Below are 20,800 nucleotides of genomic sequence, written 5' to 3'. Positions count from 1 at the left end.
AGAGCCATAACTGAATCAATAACCATAGCTTCACACGAGTCATTTCTTGTTGTGAATCAATTATGGAAATTAAACCTACTGTACCTTTTTCGGGTAACTTCTTTTTGTTCATAATAAGAAATATTTATTGATCAGGTTTTGTAATAAAAGCTACAATAAAACAAAATTATAATACGAAAATAATAACAAATAATAGAAACCAAAATATTGTCTCCGGCAATAAAACTTTTTAATTTTAATAATTTTCTACTGCTTAATCCAAAAGCTCCAGAATCGCTTTGCGTAAGAATTCGACAATAATTAGAATGAATTTCGACTCATTACTCTCTGTTACTCTTAAGCAATTCAAGGATCGATCGATGAAGCCATCTCGTATTTTGCTATTTATTTTACTTTATCATATATTTACTAATCTTGTGATTGGTGATTGTTCTCTAAATGTTGAAAATTGCCTAACCAATTTCCTGGTAGTGAAAATGTTATTTGGATGGCTGCAAATGGCAAGTTTTGCTTTATTAGATGATGAAAGGTTGATGCGAAATGGTTAAAGGCCAGATCCGGCAAATTCATTTCGATAATATATCAGTGACGATTAAGAGTCATGTGGCGAAATTTTTTGGTATCTGACGAGTTGCTGTCTGGCACGGAGCCAAGCAAAATCGATCGGCGGTTAAAGTACATAAGCCTTCTGCTTCTTTATTTATTCACGCTACTTGCGCTATACGCTTCAACGAGAAGTCTCATAGTACGGAAGTTGCACATATCTATGTATATGTTGCTACATGATATACGTGTATGCGAATGTTTGGCGCATCGATGACTCCGCCATCCAATGTATGTATATTTGCTTTCCATATTTTCTTGCGAGTAAACTAGGCGGAAGAAAATAATGGAATAATAGAAAAGATCCTCGTTTTCACAGTTGTTTGGCCATAGTCAGAGTTTGTTCGACGTAAAACTTCTATTCGTGTCTTTTCGTGACTACATTGCATTAGTCGGGAAGCATTACTTTGAGATATTTGTATTCTTTGGCAATGTTTAAAATAACAGTTATAACTGGCATTGTTCGAGATAATTGCTGCGGAAGTTCGTTTTGAGTTACAATCACAATCATATATTGTACCAACTGCTAGGATAGATATCAGTATATATTCTTATTTTCAAAAGCGTTTTATTATTAGTAGATTGCGGATTTTTATGCATTTATGAAATTTTAAGGCCAAAAAAATACACAAAATTCACATAATATTTAAAAATATATGAAATATACAAGGTGTAGTATTTGTTATAATTAGGCTCCGGATATTTATGCATTTGTAGGAAATTTAAGATTCCAAAAAACTATGGAGTGCATATAATATACAAAAATATATACAATGTTTGAAGTAGAGTATCGTTTCTTTAATTATGTTCATAAAAATATAAGGTTGCATAAACGTCCGCAGTCTAGTTAAATTATTTAGTAGATAAAACAAATTTCTGTCTAGGTTCCATTATATAGTCATAAAAATATGAATTTACATAAATATTCGTATTCTGACTTTCAGGTTCTACGTACTTTATTTTCATAGTACCAGACTTTTGTATTATCAAATTTCGTATATTATTAAACAATAGGAAGTTTAATATACAAAACTTGTACTTTTTTAGTAATTTTTTAGTAAATGCTTTTAAAAAATATTTTTTTAGCCATTGCAAGTAATTTAGATCGTAATCGAAATAAAAATCAGAGAAAGTTGTTGTATAAAAATATACAATATTACAATCACGTATATAGTTCACGTATAGTATATACAATATCACGTATTATAGTTTTACTGTAATAACAAATAATAAATACCAGTTGTTATATTTAATAGATTTTTTGCCTGCGTGTAGTAAATAAAGACAATCGTGAAGTGAAACTGACGCTTGGAACGGTCGTGCATTTCGAAAAGTGCTAACAAAGAGGTTGAAGTACAGCCATGTGTCTACTTGTCGGCGCTAGTCAACGTTCGTAGACGAGTGAACTTCAAGTACCACTTTAATCGCATTTAGATGTTGAAACTTCTTATTACCAGTGTTAAAATAACACAAATCTTTCAAACTAAAAATTACAATGTTATGAAATACACATACAAATTTGCTTAAAATAGGTAGTACATTAAAAAAAAAAAAAATGTAAAATAATCTGATATGAAAACATGAATAGGAGATGGGGAGAAACAATTTGTATAATTAAAAATGTAGAATTATTGCCTTTATACCTTGTACGTCAGTACAATTATTTATGTTAAAGAATATTATAAATATTTGAAATTCATTCCCTTACTTGAGATTTAAGTTTCCTATAGTTCATGATTTTCTGTAATGTTTTTTTAATTTAATGGCAGTAAGTGGTTTAACGTTGCATTATATTTTGTGTTCCAGGTGGTGTTAGTTTTCATTCTCAGTATAGCATCGCTTATAATATACTTCATCGATGCCTCCAGGTAAGGAAACCAATTATTTTTCAATTAAAAATATTACATCAAACGTTGCGGTATATTCCTGTTTAAATAAATATCATTTTAATCCTATATAATAATTCCAGTGTAATTAAAACGAAGTCTAATTTTCGTTATCTGTTCGTATACTAAAATAAGATTGTACAATTATGTTTGTATAAATCTGTTCATACAAAAGAATTCTACCCAGCAATCTAAATACACACAGGAGAACACACGACGGAACAATATTTCTCATCGCTGATTATGTTATTAGTGTTTGTTTGTTTGTTTGCTCACGGCAGTCAGATAAATCGGCAAAACAAATATTAACGTAATTCCCTAACATCGATATGACAATTTTATGTTACAGCGAAGAGGTGGAACGTTGCCAAAAGTGGAGCAACAACATTACTCAGCAGATAGACTTAGCTTTCAATATATTTTTTATGGTCTACTTTTTTATACGCGTAAGTGTAAACACAACAATTTTCTCGAACATAAATATTGGTATAAATTTTCAAAATTTTCTTTCATGCTCACTGTTGATAGAGATGTGATACAATATTGTTTGAGAGTTCAAAGAAAGGGATAACATTGAACATTTATTTCGTGATAGTTTATCGCCGCCAGTGATAAGCTGTGGTTCATGCTGGAGATGTATTCGTTCGTGGACTACTTTACGATACCACCGTCCTTCGTGTCGATATATCTCGATCGGACGTGGATCGGACTGAGGTTCCTCCGAGCCCTACGACTGATGACGGTCCCTGACATCCTCCAGTACCTAAACATTCTAAAGACATCGAGTTCCATTCGTCTCGCCCAACTTGTATCGATCTTCATCTCCGTCTGGTTAACAGCTGCTGGCATCATTCATTTGGTAAGATGTTATTCGTTATTTCATCAACTCTAACCTTCCCTTTCTTGTTTTTCATTCCTCTCGTTCATGTCATTTTTTCACATGTGAATACTTAAGTAGTTAGTTACTGGTCGTCTTCGACCAGTAATTTTAAACAATCTTTCACTTTTCTCATATTCTTGTTTAAATCTTGCTTTGCTTAAAAAAGTTAAGGTAACATATTCAGCAATAAAAAATTATTGGATGATATTCTAGAAACCTGGAAAAGAATATTGAAGAATTTTTCGAGGATTTTTAAAACAAGAGCCTAAGAAAATTGCCGAAGGAGGGTCAAAAGTAATTAGAAATTTTATTGCAAAGTATAATAGAATTACAAACATAATTCTTTTTACTTCATTGACGTTGTTATAACGATATCGACAATGTGAACATTGTTCTATATAAATAAATTTACAAATACCTGCAATTTTTTTACAGAAAAAATCGTTAGCTTCAATTAGAGAAAATTAATATTCAATTTGGTTTTTAATTTGCGACATGCTTGGTGGCGAGTTCAATTAAAATATTTTTGGGAGAATTTGATTTAAAATAGGTTTATGAAGTTTTCTAGTTACTATCACTGTTGTATATTGTTCAGTTTAAAAGGCACAAAGAAGTATATATAGAATAACTATTATGATTCTACGGAGAATTTTTTTTAATAAATTTGACAAATCACTGAGAGTCATTGTATCCAGAAGTATCTAAAGCAATATTTTAGATGTTGAATTATAAGTATAGAAACATTGTTTGCCGGCAGCTTGAAAACTCAGGGGACCCGTTCGAGTTCACGAACCCTCAACAGCTTTCGTACTGGACTTGTGTCTACTTTCTCATCGTGACGATGTCCACGGTAGGATATGGCGACGTTTACTGCCAGACGGTCCTCGGCCGCACATTCCTAGTATTTTTTCTACTCGTCGGTTTGGTAAGCCTTCTTTATATTATCTTTATACAGCCAAAATATTATGTTTAATATGTTACATGAAATAAATGACTCTCTATAGTTCAGTGTAGAAGAATCTCGCACGAAAAATCGAATTGCCTGAACATCGCAAATAAACTTTCTTAGTTCTTCAAATATCGTCTACTACGTCCTTGTATTTCACAAGATTCATTATCAAATTTAAACAGACAATTTGGTTTTTCCCGAGAAGTATTCGCAGTACGAGCTCTGTGAAACACGTGACCGTCATTTTTCATCCATAACTTATGTGCAGATGCATTTTTCTTTGCGTTATCGTGAGATTATTCTTGATAATCTCAATAACCGAGTATCATTGTCTTCGCAGTAATTTTACAGCGATACTCGCAATATTATTTCATTGTACATCAATAGTATTTTTATGATTATTAAAAGAACGATTGTTCTTTGATATTAACACGAGGAATTAGATCGAATATGTGAGTGTTTCGCAGAATTCGTGTCGTTAGAGTAGAACCTCGATCTCGCCATGAATTGGCAGATCAGATTTTCGTAACATTTACACATTTATTATCCTTGAGACACACAAAAACGGTGAATATTTCGACTGTGTACAATGTTCTCTGGTCAGCTCGATTTCTCGCGAAATGAATCAAAGATACTGCTTAACCCATTCGATGATGAGACATTCGTTTTCTTTCATATTTATAATGCAAATTTCTCTTTAATATTTCGCTTCTCTTATTTCTTAAAATATCAGAATTGCTATCTGAAAGAAATCCTTTTCTTTTGAAAACAGGAAATGATCAATTACTCTGTGCTCGCTGTCTGCGTTATAGTAAAGCTATAAATGTAAAATTATCTATATCTCTGTAATTACAACGTATATTAAATCCGTAGATGTTTTATAAAATTTCTACGAAAAGTTGCGAGTTGCTGAATTTTTACGAACTTCTATGATACTCCTTTTTTTACTAAATTACCACTCTCTGTAATTCTAATTGAGTGATTGAACGTGAGCATAATTCAGATCCGTTTATCGTCCTCCTTAAAGGATGATCAGAAGGCAATTTTATTATATTTTCTAATATTTACGGGATCGTTGTTCACTTTCTTCAATATTTCTCTAACTAGATGACCATCCTATTCATCGCTATGAATAAATAACGAATTTTCCAAAACTAACTAACAACGATGCAGAAATTTAATTAGCACGTTCAATTTCGAATCCAGAGAGACTAACATAACGCGAAAAGAAATTCCCGGAGACACATCTCAGCTAATATAAAGCGTGCATATTTTTTTTTCATTTGTTGAATAATTTTTACTAGGAGAAATTCGCATTTTATCGTGAAAGAGCACGAGGCAAAATGGTAAAATGGAGGCATAGACGCATAGATTTTCTATGTAGTTAAGGAACCATCGGAGAACAGTGTCAGTCGTCGCGAAATCGATTGCTTCGTTTGAACGACGATGCGCAGTGTCTGCGAGAAGTGTGACTGGCCGCGAGTGTGCGTGCGTACCTGAGCGTGTGTGATCGATCGTAACAAATCACGTATTAATTTCGGTAGTCGATAGAGGAATAACGATACGAATTTATATTTTCATGGTTCGTTGAAACATATCTATATGTTATAATATATCTAGAAGAAGCCTGAGCATCGCCGTTTAAACGCGGGTATGCTAGCGTAACGTTTGTCTACAAATGTCATTTAGAATACGAGAGATCAGTTAACAGCATAGTAGACACTGTAAATTATCGAAACAAAGTAGGAGGATTGTTCTTTTCTTCGAAATCTAGGACCTCCGACAAACCTTACGCCAATCACGGTAGCCGTGTTTCTCGACCAGACGAGGAATAGACTCGTCTCTGTGAAAGATGAAGAATCACGATGCGTAATTAACCTACTGTTCAGCTCCAAAAATTAATGCACTTGTTTCCTAGTAATAATAAAAATAGACAACAATCTTAAATAGATCGATTATGCACGATTATAGTTCTTCAAATAAAATTGACTGGGAGAGTAAAATAAACATTTTCATCGAATTTTAGTATATTTCAACGTACTACTGTTGTCTGAATAGTTTCAGAATATAATTTTATAGCGATAATTTAGTTTTAATTACTTAAACAACGGAATTGTAACTCGAATAATTTAAACGAGTTATGTCACAATTAATAAAATACAAATAATATTAAACAATATAATTTGAATAACGAGGAGCATTTATTTTAATATTTTAATTAATCTCAGTTAATTTAATTCAAATTAAATGTAATAACGAAATTACTGCTAATAAGGCAGGTAAATTCACATTTTCTCTATTTTAACGGTTGCCTCTGCTCGCGCATATCGATCGTACAGAACGAGTCGATTCTTCGTCAGGCATCGAGACCCGGAACGTAAGAATTTCAACCGAAATCACAGGGCAGCTTCACACTTTCTCTATCTATCTATCTCTCTCTCTCTCTCTTTTTATACCGATTTGAATCGTACCTATTTAAATTGAGCCCCCACACCACGAGTCGCATATATAAACAATTTTATATATGCCATTGAGGAAAGGATATATCTCATTCATTAAAAGAAAAAGAAAACAAAAAAGAAAAACAGAAAGTAATAAAAAGGAAAAGAAAACAAAACGAAACGCAGCTTGCTGTAGCTCGGTCCAATCCTACGCCGGCTTGGACCATTTTATATTTCTCGTAACAACGAGAGAAAAGCAATTGAAAATAAGGAAAGGAACAAAAAAAGAATACGTGAAAAAAACGGGAATAAACGAATGGATAAACAAAGAACGAGTAACGAGTAAGAGCTCGAAAGTTTTCTATAGCGATACTGGCTACCTGTGCCTTATGCCTATACCTCTATATGTGGCCGTAGTCGGGACCGTCTTGATATTTCGTATAATATTAATTACATAACCCTCGTTCCCCTACTTTTTACCAAAAGGTGATTCCTCTATTATTTTTACTATTGCTTTGTTATTTTTATTACAAGTCGTGCGAGATAAGTGCACTTTGGATGCAACTGTACATTTAGCTCTTGAATTTTCATAATCGTGTAAATCTTTGATTGACTTTATAACATAAGCAAATTCGTGATTTATAGATTCTTAGGCATTTCAGTAACTACGTCAATTTGTAATTACTGTGGATGTTTACACAAATTCATATTTTTACGAATGCAATTATTAGGAGAGGAAGCTATTGAGAATTATTTTATTTATTAAACATTATATGGAATAATATATTTTGGATATTTTACGTATTTCTGAGCGCATCCTGTGCATTTTTGTATTTTTACATTTCCCATAAATGCAGAAATATCGGCAGTCTACTAATAAGGATAAATAACGAATAACGAATAAATACGAGGATGATTAATGTAAAAGTAAGCGAAATAATTAGCCATTTTTTTATTTATGTTTAAAGATGAAAAACTATACGGAATATATTACGTACAATTATTACTTTGTACAATTATACTACATAGAAATATTTAAAACATCCAAAATAGAATATTTCACAATTCACGATATTTCATAAGTAAAATATATTTCTCCTCAAATTCTATTTCTTAATTCATCATCGTAAAAATGTAGATCTGCATAAACATTGACAATCTAATAATAAAAAAATATTGAAGAACTGTGAAACGGTTCGAACCAGTGCGGCGTTTCAACACACAAACGTACGTTCTCAACGAAAATGTTCGCCTTGGCTCGAAACTGTCCCTCAATTACGAGTTTCACGTCCTTTTTGTCATATCTGCGTGAATTATAATTCGCCAACTGGATTGAAGGCAACAATAGCGTAATTACGAGGGAATATGTGATACTTTGAGAATAATAGACGAAACGTTGATGACGGTGCCCGACGGCGACCTTCTATCGTTCTCGTAGCTACACGCCTCACTCTGTCGTACGAAAATTGAAAAGGTTTGTAGCGCGGATCGCCGCGGCATCTCGCGCTTCGAGCTCTCTCGGGGTAAAGTGGTCGGAGGAGAAAATTTCTCTGCTTATGCAGCTGTTTCAAACGTTTTTTTTCTGTTATCTCTATACGCTGTCTTCCCGACCGTAAAGGCTTTCTAAGTAATCTATTATGTCGTATAGCGGTTTATATGTTTGGCTTTCGATTACACCAGGTCATTCTTAAGAACGCTGGAAGATGGGGTATTATTCTGTTTAAATTTTGAAAGTCGAGGTCATCAGAAGTATATGGAATTGAAAAAAATTGAACGAGTAAAGAGTAATTTGTTATCCTTACGATCTAACACTTGTATTATATTCAAATTTGTGATGAAATGTTCTTGACAATATCGACGAACAAAGAACATTTGTATTTTTCTTGACATAACTCATGATGTTTTTTGAAACGTAAAGTAAATAAATATATATGGATCATATATGTATGTCTCGTTTTAATACATTTACGAATAAAACGACAAAATTATGACAACTCGCGAAACGTGATGCTTCGATATGTTAATGAGCATATGGTAAATGAGCTTTTTGTTCTGCGATTGTTCGACAGTAAACAGTAGTCGTTGCAGTTTCGAAAGAGAGAGAGGCGACATATACAGGGAATTTTGGGATGAATTTGGCATTGGACAAAGAGAAATTAGCTGTCGCTACGGTAATGTGCTATTGTTTGTGTAAGTTAGGATATCCATTATGGAACTAGTGGAATAACACGAAATACGTAATTTCACCCGAAAAATATGAGATCATTCATATGAAGCTTTAGATGTTGAATGAGTTAGAAGCAAAGATATCGCTACAAACTTTATCATAATTTATGTTTGTCACATTAGATAAAAAAATGAACATTAAAAAAGAACTGTCTTTTTCGGTTTCAAAATTTAATTGTTATTCAAAATGGTTAATCGTAATAATTATCAAAAACGATTTCCATCTTTCTATCTAGAATTACAATTACAATTCTATAAGTACTTTTATCGTGTATCTCTAGAACGTTAATTTGTATCATTGAAAAGATTAAAATATTAATTTATATCAATTACATTCTCGTTACTCTTATGTTCAATTTCTCTAATTGTACTAGTAAAACAAAAGTATAAAAAATAATGTAAATGAAAATATCTTAAATCCCTGTACGATCAATCTTTTTCAATTCGATATACTTTTGGGGCCGCATTCGTAAAATAGATCGACGCGAAATACCCCGTGCGTTTTTGGCAGAGATATATATCCATTCTATCAACTAACATTCAAGCATTTAAAACAGTAGAGCATCTCGATCTTCGGATATCTTGTTGCTGGTGAGGCGTTTAGTAATTTATCGCAGAGTAATGTAAATTAGCTTTGTTGCAGCAGCAAGCGTATACTACTTTCTCGCTGAATGAATCGATAAGAGAAAGTGGCTCGGTATGACGATCATACCGTATGTACCTTTAACAACATATTTCAACCTCGTTATCGCATACTCTAACTGTTTCTTTTCTAATTGCTTCCAATCTCTTGTACGAGTCTCGCCTTTATTCATAATCTAATCACTGTTCTTCCAACAAGTGTATCGATCATCATCGGTGATATGATATACGGTAAATCGAATCGTAGCAGATTGTTGATTTGATTTACCCTAAGAATTCATGCAAAATTCAACGACTAATTTTTGAACTAATAGGATCCTACGTTTGAACGAGCCTCGAGTCTTTTCAGGTTCATAAACTTGGTCAGATAACGTCTATCTAGATGACAGAAATTTTGATAAGTTTAAAGCAGAAGTTACTTGCATTTTATCCGTAAGTTGTTATATCTCGATTCGAGGCACGTTGTTCTTCTAAAAATCCTGAAACATTGATTCATACGTGTCTTATAATTCTCCCAGAAGGCACGAAGCCCAACGACTTTTAGTAAAATGTTGGTTTCTGTGCGAGCTTGATCTATGACTGTTCATTCTGTCTGTATGTTTATCTGTCTTTCTGCGAACGCTAACATGCTGCTAACCTTACTAACATTAGATACTTACGTACTTGTTTTTCTGCCCGCTTTGATTTTCGTTCTCAGATTGCCGTTGCGAAGCGTTCAACTTCTTTTTTTTTTCCATATTGATTGTTCAAGATCCTCGATAATCTACATGTACAATTTTTCAGGGCAACTAGAAAACTAGGGATTAAAACTAGGAACTGAGAAATCTCGTATAATTTTATTTCTCACTCCAGGACACTTTCTTTCGAGTAATCACGATTTCTTATAAATCTACGAACACAAGGAATACACGTTTCTTATATAAAAAACTTCATTTGTTACTTATAGTGGATGTCAATTTTATCTTGTAGAATATCAGGTTACAACGTATTATGTTTTACAATAAAATGTCGTTTAATAGTTTCGATGTTATCGGTATTCTACGTGATACGAGGAACAATGTCCTCGTACCATTTAAAAGCGAGCTTGTTTTGGAACCTTCTCAAAACATTTGGCACTTGGTTGAAAGTATGATGTCACTGAGTTCTGGTATAACGTATGCAGCTCAAACAATAAAGAACCGCTTCAAACCGATTTCAGTAGGTTTCGTAGCTAAGAATGATAGGACAATTTTGGGCTGGGTTAACAATTTTATTAATTGAAGTTGGCAAGAGGGAAAGAGCGCGTAGCGAAAGAACGTAGAAAGAGTTTTTACCAAAATTAATTCGTTCTATATTTAATTATTCAGCGAAAGATTATGCAGCGTGAGGAGAGTGGCTTTGACAAATAACATGATCTTTTATTTTCCTCGTTGCCTAAATTCACTGTTTGTTTTCGATAGGAATACAGACGCTCATGTTGCGTTTTTAAGAGGGCGGAAGTTTATGAAACGAAAAATACTCAAACAAATACTCTTGCAAAGTTATCAAATAAATACACTTACAAAGTTTTTATTCAGCAAACATTACGAAAGTTATGATTGGCAATTGATCGTGGATTGGAATTAGCGAAGCATTTTCTGAAATGATGTTAAACTTTATATAATACTTTAAATTAATAATTTTCCTAAGCAGTTGATATACCTTACATGTTTGTAACATTGTAATAATTAACTAAATATGATTTCGTTTAAATAAACATAAGTTTTATAGATTTACTTGTCTTTCATTTAAACGATATCAATCTTAGTTTTCAAAGTGAACTTCGGCAAGCAAAGGAGAAAAGTAAGTGGTAACGTATCGTTTGTCGAAACACTCTCATCCTATATAATTTTTCAAAAGTATCTGTAAGAATTTTTTCAATCCCCATGTAAGCTATTTTTTTTTATTATTAAGGTCCTGGAGTCGTTTTACCAGCGATTTTATCAAATATATCCAAATCTGTCTCTTAATTAAGAATTACAATTTTCAAGCTCGGTCATTTTGTGTGTTATTACATTATTCTATACATGGTGTCCCTAAGGAAAGGATATCAATTAAACAAATTGAATATTCAAGCAAGGGTCTGTACATTATAACGATCTTGCAAAGTTTATGATAAAACAAGAGGAATATAATTTGCGACGAAACGTTTCAGCAAACGAGTGATCGAGAACGCCTTTCTAACAAATTAATGTTCAAATACTAATTATTATCTTCTACTAATAATTGTGCTTATATTTTCGAACAAAAAAACGAAGACGCAAATATTATGTATTTAAGTAATTAGTCTAGAGACAATTATTAGATAATAAAAATGATATTCGAACATCATTGTATATATGATCTAGCAATAAATTTCTCTTGCGAATCATTTCAATAATTTTGATTAAATGTTCGAATAATAAGAACGAAACTATATGTGATTAATGTAACAGTAGTTATTAGTTAACGAAAACAATCTTTCTTGCGGAATTATTGTCCTTTCATTTAGAGACATCTCGATCGAATTTCACTTTGTCGAAATTTGTTTTGCAATAAAATTCGACATAGAAATATCTCCTATCTACTGTACTTCACTATGATTTTCTTTAACCGCAGTGTCTTTAGTTGTTTGACATGTACGATGAATTTGCCTGACGTGTGATTTGCTCACTACATGACTAAAATAAATCGAAGGGAGCACTATGAGGTTTCTTAATGGTTCGGCCAAAAGTTCTTACCTCTCTGAGAATCAATTAACAAAATCAAACTAACAAAATGTTCACAGTGGTTCGTTGATTCTTTTACTATTATTATGACGAATAGAGATTCTAGAGATAGTAATCAAATTGCAAGTATGATGTAGCGCTTCCCTCGTTGCAGACCCTTACAGTAAAATCACTTATAGAAACTGCATCGATCAAACGCACGACTTTTGGCGAATTTCGAATTTAATCATTTCGATGCAAATGTTCTTCTCTGATCTGCAAACGTAGGGGTCTGCTATGCTATGCCGTATATTTGCATGAATAACGATTTTAAATGTTTGCTTATGTGTAATGATACTGATCGAGACAGAGTGCTCAACAAGCTTTCCCGATTTCTATTCTTTTGCTTGATGTCTAATAACGTAACACGATCTTCCCTTCGTACCTTTCTTCGCTTCACGAAATAATATTTCAGCATGTGCAATTTTATTTTCGACTACCTTTACCTGTACCTAAAGTATCGCTTCCTCTGTAAATCAACCATTTTTCCGATTTCACTGTACATATCATAAAATTGATCCATCATTGTGTATCTATTATTACATGTACATATTTACACGTTCTTGTATATAGGATCTATTAAGCAGAGTATTAAAAAAATATCTTTTGCTTGTGAAAATGGAAAAGGAAAAATAAATATTGCAGTGAGTACGATTAGATGAAATTCTAGTAGGAAGTTCAAATAGTTTATCTTCAATTTTTAGCTTTATTTCTTTCGATCTTATAAGAATATAAGAAAATATCGGTGCGAGATTCTTTCCAAACTATGTGTATTTCTAGATTCATATACATACACACATTAAAAGTAAATCAGTTTGAATTAATTCTACATAGGTTCTGAATTCATTTAATTGAATGGTCTGACACAAATATATTTTTAAAAAATAATAAAATAAAAATAATTTTATTGTATAATAACAAGCAAAAGTATGCTTTTCGTTATGTAAAAATATTTGCAATAGGCAATGTACTTGAATAATTATCTTTTCTAATACTCTGCACAGAAAATATTTGTATTTCTACAATTTCAAACTGTTGTAACATTTCCTCGCAGTTATGACTACTTGCTAACACGTTACTATTACATTTCGGCAAAAGCATCTACTTACATATACACTCTCATACTATTTCAACAAATTCCGTTCATCTTATTCATATATAATAATACACTTGTATCAGTGATGCTACAATGAAGTTACATAGGTTTATGCGAATAGTTGTTCGCTCGAATATCGAAGAAATAGAATTTTCCAGAATTCACATTAGAAACGTAATAATTAGAAGGGAAATTGACTTTGCTCCAAATGAATTTTCAAACACTTTTTTCAAAATTATAGTTCCTAATAAATTAAAAGAAAGCTATAAAAATGAGCTAACAATTGTAATCAGTTTGCTAAAATCCATCCTAAAATCCAAATTCTAATCGATTTACCAAAACCCGAAACAAGATCCAGGTTATAACCAATCCACCAAATCCAAAATCAACATCCGAATTATAATTTACCAAAACCAACATCAAAGGCAAAACCAAATCACTAAATTATAACCAATCCACCAAACACGCGAGAACTAGAAGATTAATAAAGATCAATATCTTTTTTAACGTTAACTTAATATTTTCTAAGTATTCGTGAAGTTTCAACCAATCAAACTCGGAAACCGAGTCGAAGACGATAACGATAACGTCAAACTTTGATCAAATTGAACGAGATCGGAACGTTCGCAAAATCAATTTCCCGTAGAATCGTGTCGTAGGTTAATCAGAAGCGTGGAGTGTGCATTTTCGATGACGACCAACGCTAATCCAGAAGTCGCCAAGCATCCGTAGCTGGATATGAGTACGGGTATAACAAACTGGTCGGGATTTTTTGCTGAAGAACAATGAGAGGCGCGCGCATACGGAGTAGGAGAAGGCAGGTCGTTGCCCCTGAACCATATCTCCTATGTGTTCCTCCCTTTTTAATCCCCTCTTTTCCAAAAACCTACCCTTCCTCCTTCTTTTTTTTCTCTCGTTCTGCTGTGACCACGTAATCCGAGGATCCAGCGAACGGGTATATATATCTGGCGAAAGCCTCTGCTGTACATTGCAACCATACATAGATGACCCAGTTTGTTTGTAACGGTTCGTAGTGGCATAGCGTTTTCTAGTTATGATTTCTATTTGCAGGCAATTTTTGCTAGTAGCATACCTGAGATAATAGAGCTCGTAGGCAGTAGGTCCAAGTACAGCGGCGAATACAAGCGGGAACACGGAAAGAGGTATTATTATATAATTACATCCTTCAATCCTGTCTTTTTTTGTCTATTAACATTGTTCTTTTACTTTCAGTATGTATATATACTTGATTAATCTTTTCATATTGTATGTACACACGTTTACACATTTTATATATTTATACATATAACTCGTGGTTAGTTACATACGCCCTTACAATAGTTCATTGCTATATCGTAATTACATATGCATTAGAAACACACCAACATACTCTTGCATAGACGCTGTCACATACCTTCGTGTATCACGTTCTGGGTTATCTCATTAAGTCTGTGACGAGAATTTCTGAAATCTTTTCGCGTAAATAATCAGGTGGTACAAATTGAGAAAATGAGGTTGGTGATAAATTTTTACACGCGTTGGAAACTTCTTGGTGATCGTTGTAATTTGTGATTTGTATGTGTGTACTTTGTAAACCATGGATATTCTAATTTAAGTAGAAAAATTTACAAGTATCCGTAAAATTCGTGTCTCAAAAAATGTGCTGCAAATTTACTTTCTACGCTTTTATATTTCATTTTTAATCTTGTCATATTTCTAACACGTTATATCGTAATTTTTATTCTGTTCATTTTACTGTAATCTTTATCCTATATATACATTATAAATTAGTTGAAAAATATTTAAGTCAAAAATAGTTATTCGCGGATTAAAACACACGCTTAAAGAATACGCATAGATTTATCGTAACATTTTCTAAAATTTATAATCTGTTGCTAAGAATTAGAACTTTCAATCATGTAAACTCGTATGTTGTAAAGCTTTAAAATAAAGATTGGAATTTCTCGGACAGAATTGGTGAAATAATCGATGAATACATTGATACACATTGAAGTATGTCTCTGGTATTCTTGCGAACACGACAACTATAAACTAGTCAAAGTGAAAGGAACGAAGAGTGCCGAGAAGCTCGTTATAGCTGACGCGATTATGCGGACTTTGACGTTTCAGAAATGTCGCATTTGTAAATGTGCTATCACTCTCCGCGTTCCCTTTTCTTTTCAAGCGAACGAAGTTATTTCAATTATCACGGTGGAAGATCCAATACAGTTTCATGATTAAATATGCGTATATACAAAAAACTTAAATACACATCGTTTAATGAGTTTCAGATTTGTCGAATTATAAAATTAAAATCATTGGATAGAATATAGTAATTTTATATATTTATAAAATCGTGAGTTTCACTGTTGCGTTATGTTTAGTTGACGCTATACAAAATGATCTCACCCTCTTACGAAAAAATATATATTTCCGAAAGTTGAAATTTCAAAATAATAAACTTTTGCTTGAAACAATTTATCTTTGAATTATCGGAGGTAGCTTGAATATTCTGGCAGCAGAACGTTTCCTTGTCATTTCTTTGTTATTACTGAAATTTTATGAGATTTATTTTTATGAAAAATAATTAAAAAATTGTACGATACTCGTGCACAACGAAAAGAGAAATTGAACGGATCGTTACCATTTTGCAATCTCTTGTTTGGAAATGAGATTCCATGAAATTACACGAAACACGCAATTCATTAATTAATTCAATGATTTGAAAGGATACGCAACAGTGAAATAATTTCATTTTCGAGAATTGAAACGTAACATTGGCGTACAATCGAAGGAGCTGATGCATCAGAGAAGCGACGTAGCTGATTCGATTCGTGTTATTCTTACTGACAATACATCAACAATATACGTTTTACACGCAGAAAGAGGAAAAGTTTTTCTTTGTTGTGTACACATGTATCAAAATAATCAATTGATTTTACATCTAGGTGAAAATAATTTTTTCAAACGTGAGATATCCTACATTATAGTTCGAAATTTAATTCAGTATAGTGTTTCTAAGTATAGTACCGTAAATAAAAACTAAAAATTTCAAATATGATTGTCGACATATCGGGACGAAAACTAATGAATTGGAATCTTTTGTTCCCATGCCCCAGAATTGTTCCAATTTATGGAAAAGTATTATCTAGAGATTATAAACATGAGCAGATAATGGTGAAACATTGAAAATGAAAAAATCTTCGTATATATCTTTAAAGGAAGGCTTCTAGTAAATACATAATTTAATATTATTATTGTTGAGTTTGGTTTTCTAATTTTCACTTTTAGTGACCTACTAATTTATTACAGACTTATATTAATTTAAAAAATTTTAACCAGGGCCAGGATAAAGGTCATACTTTTAGGGGATCGTAATTGTAAGAAAGATGTAGTATTATTAAAGAAGATAAAATTTCCAATGAAATATATATTAAAAATCGGGTTCAATTAACATAGGGTCGTAACAAATATGTAATATTTCATAAATTGAAATAATCATGGAGGATGAGAAAAAAAGTAAACTACAGAAAATATCTTTTATATTGTAGGTCAATGTTACAATATAATCCATAATTATTGAGATCATTCACCGTGCAATAGTTATTACGTTTAAAGAAACGTCGAAACGAGGGATTGCAGCGCACAAATTTATCAAGAGAAGCATGAAATCTTTTCAATCAGTTCTTTTCTCGCATGTCTTTGTATTATCGATCGGATTTGTTCGTTCTGATGTAACAAGGTTCATCGATAGGTTGCTCGAGCACTCGGCATTGGTGTATTTTAATGCATTCGCATCTCACTTATTTATATTCGAACGAATTTCCATCATTTTTATAATCTTACTAGTATGTGGTGCAAAAGTTTTGTTGAAATAAATTGGAGGAAATACGAAGGGTCTGCAATGTTCCTCGAATTTTCTTCGGCGTTTGATCTACTTTTACAAGAGTTATAACAAGAGCACACCTTTTGCCAAGATTGCACGGTTTGCCACTTTAGTCTGCTACCTCTAACGTAGGATCATGTATATTATACAAAGAAAACATCGCTTATTAGTACTAGAATTAGACATATAATTCACACGAGATACATAATTTTAAGTTAGTAAGCGATTATGCTTGACCAACATCACTTACATACATCGTATTTCTTTCTTTTTTATTTCTTGTTCCTTTCTTACTTTGGATAATTTTCTCGTGACTTAGCAGCAAGATTAATTTACTTATTAATCTGTTATTTAAGGGTTACCTAATTTTTTATTATTAGGGATTTTAAAACATATAAGAAATATCGCTTATTAGTATTATAATCATTTAGGAAAGTTTTGTGCACTCTATAGAAGGACCTATGTTATTAAAATAAATCGTATCTATTTACATACGGAAAGCAGTAGCTGTTTTATAACGAAATGTGTTATTCTATAGAAATATTCGATATGAAAAAGTGAGGTTCACGGAGTTTTTATTATTTTCATTTATAAATGCTTTTAGAGTAGCCCTTAACTGATATTTTTAGCATAGAATACACTAACTTTGTGGTGATACTCGATGAAATTTTGTATTAATAAAAGTAATCTTATTCTAGTGTATACAAAGAGTCATGATTCACTTGAGCATTGTAATATTAAAGTAGTAAGCAGTAGTTTCATCGTACTTTTCGACTTACATCAATAGTCGATGATATCACTTGCATCGTATTTTTTCTCTTTGTTTAACAATTTAAAAGAATTGAAAAATACAAAAAATATCGCTCACTAGTATCAAACATAGTCATGTAACTCACTCAAGATACATAATATCCATTTAGTAAACGAAAATGTTTGACCAATATCACTTACATCGTATTTCTTTGGCGTTTCTTTTTTTCTCGTTTCTTTTTCGCGAGTTATCAATAAGAATAATATCCGTACACGTTTTGCGGATCTGATTTATTTATTAAGAAATCTCAAGATCGACTATATCGGTCAATTTATTTATTAAGAAACGTTGAAGTCAAACCTGTCGAAGGATGCTAAAAACACACGATTCAGAACTCCTATATACATTTTCATATATGACCAAAGTGCGATACACGATGTAAAATGTTCGTTCCACTTTTCGTTTATTTTCTACCCTGTATTCCTTTATATAGGGCAATACCATTATGTTTTTATTCACGTACGAGCACTCTTGACGACAGACGATGTCATCGCAGAAATGTTGTTGTACAACGCAATTGTGCTCCACCCTGTGGTTGTAAGTTGTCCACATCACACGCTACAATAGAGCCTGCATGCCAGTTAATTGAAGTCTGAAATTTTTACGAAGCTTCGTGCGACGCTTGTTTCTTTCTCAATAGGAAACATACGTCGTTATCGTATAAAAATGCTGTTAATTAGAGTGATGTACTCGAAGGATCATCGCACTGTGACTATAAAATAACATATGAGAAACTAACGACACTGTATCTTTAGGGTAGTATAGTGGATTCATGTTATTTTTTGGGAAATGTGATTGATCGTTTATTTATGAAATAACGATATTACGTGCAGTAAAATATCGTTTCTTTTTTTAAATGTTATATTTTTTTCTGATTTACGTTATCCATGTCGTGTATTGTGGTTTTGACAAAGTTATTGTTATTTTACTCGTGAGTGGTGTAGTCAAAGCTACTTAATTCAGTATCACTTTCTTCTACATTCACACACACGAACAAAGAGTGTATGCAAAGTATGTGGGAATCAATTGAGGTGTTTAGAATGGACGACGAATGTCTACGCGTCAAGCTACGTGTCGCAGGTTGAAAAACGATATTTGAACGAGACCTGGCTTAGATTGAAATCACGTGGAAAACAATAAAACGAAATTGTTAACTGTTTAGAAACTTCATTTTCTGTGAAGTATTTTCTCGAGTATTGAGAATGTTATTATCGTGGTTTTTCAATTTATCTGACATATTACATTTAATTTCAGCTATTTGTGCTTATCACGTGGAAAAGTTGAAAATATACTCCATTGATATGACAGTTATTTTAAAATCTGTTTAACAGAAACTAGGGCGTATTTTAAACTTTTATTCCTAGTTCTATGTAAGTCGATATAATTGTTATATCGAAAACTCAAATTTTTACTACAAGATTGAGTAACAAGATAACAAGTTTGCTTCCATTGTGTACATTAACAAAATCGAGCCAGATTTCGTTTGACGAGTAGAGTTCGTCTAGGTACTATAATTAATATCTCTTGCAACGAACAAAAACATCTATTAACAACACGTTAATAATATGTTCTTTTAGCCACATTTCCAAAATAATTATCGATTTCTATTTAAGCGTTTCAATAAGTGGTATCTTCGTTATGGGGTTGAAAGTCACATTCAGCCAACTGTTCATTAATATTCCACTTCTATAATCGAACTTTGATTAACCTTAATATCTTGAATAACCTCACAAAGTGATAGTAACTGTTTCACAATTCCGAAAATCCTTACCTTCTTTCGAAATAACTGAAATTCCACGATCTAAAATTCCTAACCCAATCTCAATATAGAAATCTCAATATAAAAATTGGAACGTCAATCTGGGAGCCTCAAACGAACAAAAATAAACGGAACTTAAGTGATTCTGAATGAAACAGTTACAATAACCCATCTAATTGTTGAACCAACGATTCGATTAAGTTCTACGCCGATTATTAGATTCAGATTGCTTTTTCAGTGATCTGACGCATCTCAGAATTATCTCATTCTCGGAAGTTAACTTGAAAGGGATCGAATCTTTCGCTAGCCTCCCTTCAAACGTTACAAAACGAGGATCACTTCCGTGGGTAGTCGCAAGCGATTGAGCAGAGAGTGAAGCGTTGCGAGCGTGTATTTCGTTTTAGGCGTTCTAAAGAGGCGTTCAGGAGATGAAAACTGTGATAATCATAAAATGAATGCGAGTGAAGACGAATGTAACGATACATATGCACAATGCACACACTGACGAAACAAAAAAAAAAAAAAAAAAAAAAAATGAAAAGAATCAAACAAATACAGATACAAGTACAAAATACAAATTACAAAAGTGCAAATGCAGATGCTAATGCAAATGCAAATGCAATATAAAGAAAATAAATAAAACAAAAGAAATAAACCAGAAAACTCAGGCTAGGGCTCTGTTCTGACGGCAACGGATGATTGTGGGTGTGTAGGCGGTGTTCGCCAGCTGGATCCCAGAGATCACGGAGCTCGCCGCGAACCGCTGCAAGTACGGTGGCCAGTACAAGCGCGAGCGTGGACGCAGGTATCCCAGATATCCACCTACGTGGAAGCCAGCCAAAGACACCCCTTGAAA

General features: G+C 32.6%; 1 protein-coding gene across 31 annotated transcripts in view; it reads left to right on the top strand.

The window, feature by feature from the left end:
• The window catches only part of slo (calcium-activated potassium channel slo), a 107,925-nt gene that overhangs the window by 27,844 nt on the left and 59,281 nt on the right, over nucleotides 1-20,800 (top strand). For 26 of the 31 annotated variants that reach the window (XM_076621666.1, XM_076621665.1, XM_076621664.1 and 23 more), the window contains 5 exons: nucleotides 2,410-2,471; nucleotides 2,839-2,935; nucleotides 3,085-3,348; nucleotides 4,127-4,294; nucleotides 14,560-14,651. In XM_076621666.1, the coding sequence (XP_076477781.1) occupies nucleotides 2,410-2,471; nucleotides 2,839-2,935; nucleotides 3,085-3,348; nucleotides 4,127-4,294; nucleotides 14,560-14,651 (683 nt within the window). The remainder of the gene's footprint in view (nucleotides 1-2,409; nucleotides 2,472-2,838; nucleotides 2,936-3,084; nucleotides 3,349-4,126; nucleotides 4,295-14,559; nucleotides 14,652-20,800) is intronic. The other 5 variants (XM_076621675.1, XM_076621673.1, XM_033346086.2 and 2 more) reach the window with 1 other exon arrangement.

This window comes from Bombus vancouverensis, chromosome 9 (genome assembly GCF_051014615.1).
Source record: "Bombus vancouverensis nearcticus chromosome 9, iyBomVanc1_principal, whole genome shotgun sequence".
Lineage (NCBI taxonomy): Eukaryota > Metazoa > Arthropoda > Insecta > Hymenoptera > Apidae > Bombus > Bombus vancouverensis.
Note: the sequence above shows the minus strand (reverse complement) of the source record. Positions and strands in the feature narration are given on the sequence as shown.